The 5,247-nt window shown below is 54.3% G+C and overlaps 1 protein-coding gene across 1 annotated transcript; it reads left to right on the top strand.

Moving 5' to 3' along the window:
• Positions 1-1,216: 1,216 nt before the first annotated feature.
• LOC103249782 (proline-rich protein 12-like) lies at positions 1,217-5,243 on the top strand. Its single transcript, XM_008048407.2, has 5 exons — positions 1,217-1,337; positions 1,500-1,597; positions 4,273-4,419; positions 4,530-4,625; positions 4,911-5,243. Exons 1-5 carry the CDS (start codon positions 1,250-1,252, stop codon positions 5,055-5,057), a joined length of 576 nt encoding a protein of 191 aa, XP_008046598.2. The 5' UTR covers positions 1,217-1,249; the 3' UTR covers positions 5,058-5,243.
• The last annotated feature ends 4 nt before the right edge of the window (positions 5,244-5,247 follow it).

Raw genomic sequence — 5,247 nt, 5'->3', positions numbered from 1 at the left:
CCCCAACCCAAAAAAAAAAAAAAAAAAGAGCAGCCCTCTGTCTACCCAGTCCTTAGAGACCATCCTCGCCTCCTTCCCTTTTCTACCTCTCATCCAGCAGCTAGATAACTCCCAGCCCTGCCCCTCCTTCCCTGATACCCCCTATCCCCTCCACTCATTCCTGCATCCCCACCCACCTCAGCCTCTTCCTCTGCCCCTGGCCCTGATGTCAGCCTTCCTGCCCCTTTGATCTCTGGATCCAGCCCAGCCCTACTCTGGCACTGTCCTTTCCAAACTGGTCCATCGGCCTGATCTCCAGTCTCACCTGCTCAATCTGTGCCCCACTCGGCCTCAGAGGTGTCTTCCTACACTTATCCTCACCCCTCTCCTGCTCTTAACTCTCCCATGGCTCTCTAGTACTTACCAGACGAAGCCCAAGTCCCTTTATTGTTGGAGGCCTTTTATGGTCTGGCCTGAACTGACCTGTTATCTAGTTCCAACTCTCATCACCTCCCTCAGTCTTGCCCTTTATGATCTGATCTCTCTGATTTGATGCACTACTTTGGAAACCACCTACATTGCTTCTGTTTGTTTTGTTTTGTTTTTGAGTCAGAGTCTCACTCTGTCACTCGGGCTGGAGTGCAGTGGCATACTCATGACTACTGCAGCAGCCACCTACTGGGCTCAGGTAATCCTTCTGCCTCAGCTTCTCGATTAACTGAAACTACAGGTGCATACTACCACACCCAGCTAATTTTTTTATTTATTGTCGAGACAAGGTCTAGACTAGTTGCCCAGGCTGGTCATGAACGCCTGGCAATCCTCTCACCTTCGCCTCCCAAAGTGCTGGGATGACAGGCATGAGCCCCCATGCCTGGCTATGTTGCTTCTTTAGCCTTAATGGAAGCCACACTGAACTTGGTAAACATCAAGTTCATTGGCCCAGGATGCTCCTTTCTATCACTCAGGACTGAGCTTTTGTTTGACCGTAAACAAGCCTTCCCTGACTCCCCAGGCTGAGTCTGATGTCTGCTCTGAGCTCCTGGCAGCGCCTGTGATTAGGCCATGACAGCATGTTGCATGAGTGCTTCTTCTCAGTCTTTCCCTGTAGACCTGGACCTCCCCGAGTGCTGGGATTTCTCACCTGGTCCCTGGTGTTTAGAACTGTGTCTGCTATACAGTGGCCTTGGAGTAAGTTGGGATAATGAGACCACACCCTGTTTTTCCCCCAGAGCGGGCGGTACCTGGGCGTCTGCTGAAGACCCGGGCTATGAGGGAGATGTACCGGAGCTATGTGGAGATGTTGGTCAGCACAGCCCTCGACCCAGACATGATCCAGGCCCTGGAGGACACACACGGTGAGCTCAGGCCTCGGGAGAGTGGGTGTACAGGAGGAGGGGCTGGCGGCCTGGACTCCTGGGACTGAGGGAGGAGGGAATTTGGGAATCCAGACCCCCTGGCCCTTCCCAGGCCCTCGTTCATCACGTGACTGGCTCTGATGCCCTCTCCTTGTCTTCCAGACGAGCTGTACCTCCCACCCATGCGCAAGATTGATGGCCTCCTGAATGAGCACAAGAAAAAAGTCCTGAAGCGGCTGTCACTGAGCCCAGCCCTGCAGGTGCTCAGGGGGTGGGCAGGGGGTGTCTGGGGTCCATCGTCAGGCTTGGAGAAGCTTGCGTATGTTGGCTGCTGTGGTGGAATACGACTCATTGGGAGGGGACTGCCCTCCTGGGCTCAGCTAGGAGAATAGTTGAGAGCGGGGCTGTTGGGGGGGTGTCTGGGTCCCATCATCCCTGAAGGCCCCCAGGCAGGGGCGCTGTGGAACAGAGGACAGCGCAGGGGTGATGGGGAAGGGTGGGCGTGTCGGGAAGGCAGAACAGAGCCTGTAACGGAATACAAGTCTGGAGCCAGACGTAGACCAGGGCTCACACTGAGAGAGCAGATCCCAGTGGCTTCTTTGTGGGTACAGTGCAGGCTCTTAGGACCCAGGCTTCAGTGATGAGTCCTCTGTATGATTTCTTTCTGGAGTGGCCTAGAATTCTGGGATGGGATATGAGGGTGACTCTGAGATAACAGCATGAATCTGGTGGGAAGAATTTCAGGATAAACTGTTAGGGTAACTCCGTGTTGTCCAACTTTGAGAATTCTGGGAGGATGTTAGTCTGAGAATTTGGGGGTGATTTTAGGCTTGCACTGAGGTGGCTGGTGGCCCATTAGTCTTTCTTTTGAGTTGGAATATCACTCTGTCGCCCAGGCTGGAGTGCAGTGGGACACTCATGGCCACCACAGTCTCGACCTGCTGGGCTCAGGTGATCCTTCTGTTTCAACCTTCCAAGTAGCTGGAACCACAGGTACACACCACTATGCCTAGGTAATTTTTTGATTTATTGTAGCGATGAGATCTTGCCAAATTTCCCAGGCTGTTTTCAAACCCTTGGGCTCAGGCAATCCTCTTGTCTCCACCTCCCAAAGTGCTGGGATTGCAGGTGTGAACCACCAACCCTGGCTGTGGGATATTAGTCTTAACTCAGAAAATATGCAGTAAAGTTGGGCACTGTGGCTCACCCCTGTAATCTCAGCACTTTGGGAGGCCGAGACGAGAGGCTTGCCTAAGCTCAGGGATTCAAGACCAGCCTGGGCAACTTGGCAAGACCTCATCTTTACAATAAGCCAAAAATTAGCCAGGCATGATGGTCCACATCTGTAGTTCCAACTACTTGGAAGGCTGAGGCAGAAGGATTGCCTGAGCCCAGTGGGTCAAGGCTGTGATAGCCGTAAACATGCCACTGTACCCCAGCCTAGGCGACAGCGAGACTGATTCAACAAAAAGAAAAGAAAGAAAATATGCAGAGATATGTTAATCTGGTTCTGAGAATTCTGAGCAACATGGTCATTTTGCTGAGAATTCCGTGTGGGATGTTGGGATGACTGGGAATTCTGGAATGGGTTATTAGAGTGACACTAAGAATTCTTTTTTTTTCTGGGAGTAGTTAGTAAAATGGCACTGAGAATTCTAAGAGAGTGTTCGCTGGCTCTGAAAATCTAAGATAGAGTATTAGATGGCTTAGAAAATTCTGGGCCAGATATGGTGGCTTACACCTGTAATCCCAGCTGGGAGATGGAGACAAGAGGATTGCCTGAATCCAGGGGTTTGAGACCAGCCTGAGTTGGAATCTCACTCTGTCGCCCAGGCTGGAGTGCAGTGGCACACACATGGCTACCACAGCCTCCACCTGCTGGGTAGAGGAGTACATAGTCTGAGAATCCTGGGCTGGGCCAGAAAGCACAACGATGGATCACCAGGCAATCCTTCAGCCTCAGCCTCCCAAGTAGCTGGGAGTACTGGTGCATACCACACCCATCAAATATTTTAATTTTTTGTAGAGATATGATCTCGCCAAGTTGCCCAGGCTGGTCTCAAACCCATCGGCTCAGGTAGTCCTTGTTTCCACCCCCAGAAGTGCTGGGATTACAGGTGTGAGCTACCACATCTGGCCCTGAGAATGGACTTTTACGCTGACTCTAAGGATAGGACATTAGGTTGGCACTAAGAATTCTGGGATGAGCATTTAGGTTCGAGCTGATTTATTTGGGGATAGAATTTTGACTGCTACTGAGAATACTGCGGTAGATGGCTTAGGCTGGTGCTCAGATCTCTGAGATGGACATTTAGGTTGGGGCTGAGAATTTGGGGATCGATGTTTTTTTTTGGTTTTTTTTTTGAGTTGGAGTCTCACTCTGTTGCCCGGACTGGAGTGCAGTGGCCGTTCCCGGCCACCGCAGCCTCGACCTGCTGGGCTCCGGCGATCCTTCCACCTCAGCCTTCCAAGTAGCTGGAACTACAGGCGCGCACTACCACGCCCGGCTAATTTTTTGATTTATTGTAGAGATGAGGTCTCACCAAGTTGCCCAGGCGGGTCTCGAACCCGCGGGCTCAGGCAGTCCTCTCACCTCAGCCTCCCAAAGTGCTGGGATTACAGGCTGAGCCACCGAGCCCGGCTTGGGATCGATGTTTTATTTGTGGCTGAGAATTCTGGGGTAGAATTTTGACTGGCACTGAGAATCCTGGGAAGTACATGGTCTGAGAATCCTGGACTGGGCCAGAAAGCACAATGATGGATCACCAGACAGGTCCAGGCTCCTGTGTCCTTTTGACAAGACCAAGACTCCAGAGTGTTTCTTTTGCTCTGCAGCCTGGGGGAAATCGAGGCACCTGATGACTGGGGGTTCTGAGAACTGGTTTGGGGCGTGTGGATCTAGGGAAGGTCCCACTGACCCATCGGCTTCCCGCAGGACGCCCTGCACACGTTCCCACAGCTGCAAGTGGAGCAGAGTGGGGAGGGCTCCCCAGAGGAGGGGGCCGTGCGGCTGCGGCCAGCCGGCGAACCCTACAACCGCAAGACGCTCAGCAAACTCAAGAGGAGTGTGGTCCGAGCTCAGGTGGGGGCCAGGTTGGGAGTGGGCAGTGCCGGGTGGTGTGGGGGAGGGAGGAGCGCGGCTGTCCAGCCCAGAGCCCAACGGGCTGATGTGTGTCTGCTCCATCCACCCAGGAGTTCAAGGTTGAGCTGGAGAAGTCGGGATACTACACACTCTACCATTCACTCCACCACTATAAATACCACACCTTCCTGCGCTGTCGGGACCAGGTGAGCCCCACTCATGGTACCCATTGCCCTGAATTCCAGTCTTCAGAGCCCAGCCCCTCCTCCCTCAGACGCAAGAGTTCAGACCGCCATCCCCTCCTCCCTTAGACCCGGGAGTCCAGGTCCCCAGCCCCTCCTCCCCCAGACCCAGGAGATCAGGCCCCCACTTCCTTCTTGTCTTCCAGCCCACTTCTCCTTTTCCCTGGGATGCTGATACCCAGGTCCCAGTCCCCTCCCACCCCAGAGGCCAGTGTCCCACCCTCCTAGCTCTGTGTGTAACCTCTGCAGACCCTGGCCATCGAGGGCGGCGCTGAGGACCTGGGCCAGGAGGAGGTGGTCCAACAGTGTATGCGGAACCAGCCGTGGCTGGAACAGCTCTTTGACTCCTTCAGTGACCTGCTGGCCCAAGCACAGGCCCACAGCCGCTGCGGGTGACCCTGCCCCAGCCTAGGAGGGCACCTCTTCCACAAACCGAGAATTGGGACAGAACTGTGTCCTCAGGAGCTAACCCCTGGGCTCCGTTGCCGGGGAAACGGGGGGTCATGGGTCAGGGTATGTCCATGCTGCCCCCCAGGGCAGGGTTCAAAGTCCGACTCCCCCCCCCCAGCCCTCTCCACCCCCCCAT

The sequence above is a fragment of the Carlito syrichta genome, unplaced genomic scaffold (assembly GCF_000164805.1).
Source record: "Carlito syrichta isolate Samal-C Ts95f unplaced genomic scaffold, Tarsius_syrichta-2.0.1 Scaffold123410, whole genome shotgun sequence".
Classification (NCBI taxonomy): Eukaryota; Metazoa; Chordata; class Mammalia; order Primates; family Tarsiidae; genus Carlito; species Carlito syrichta.
Note: the sequence above shows the minus strand (reverse complement) of the source record. Positions and strands in the feature narration are given on the sequence as shown.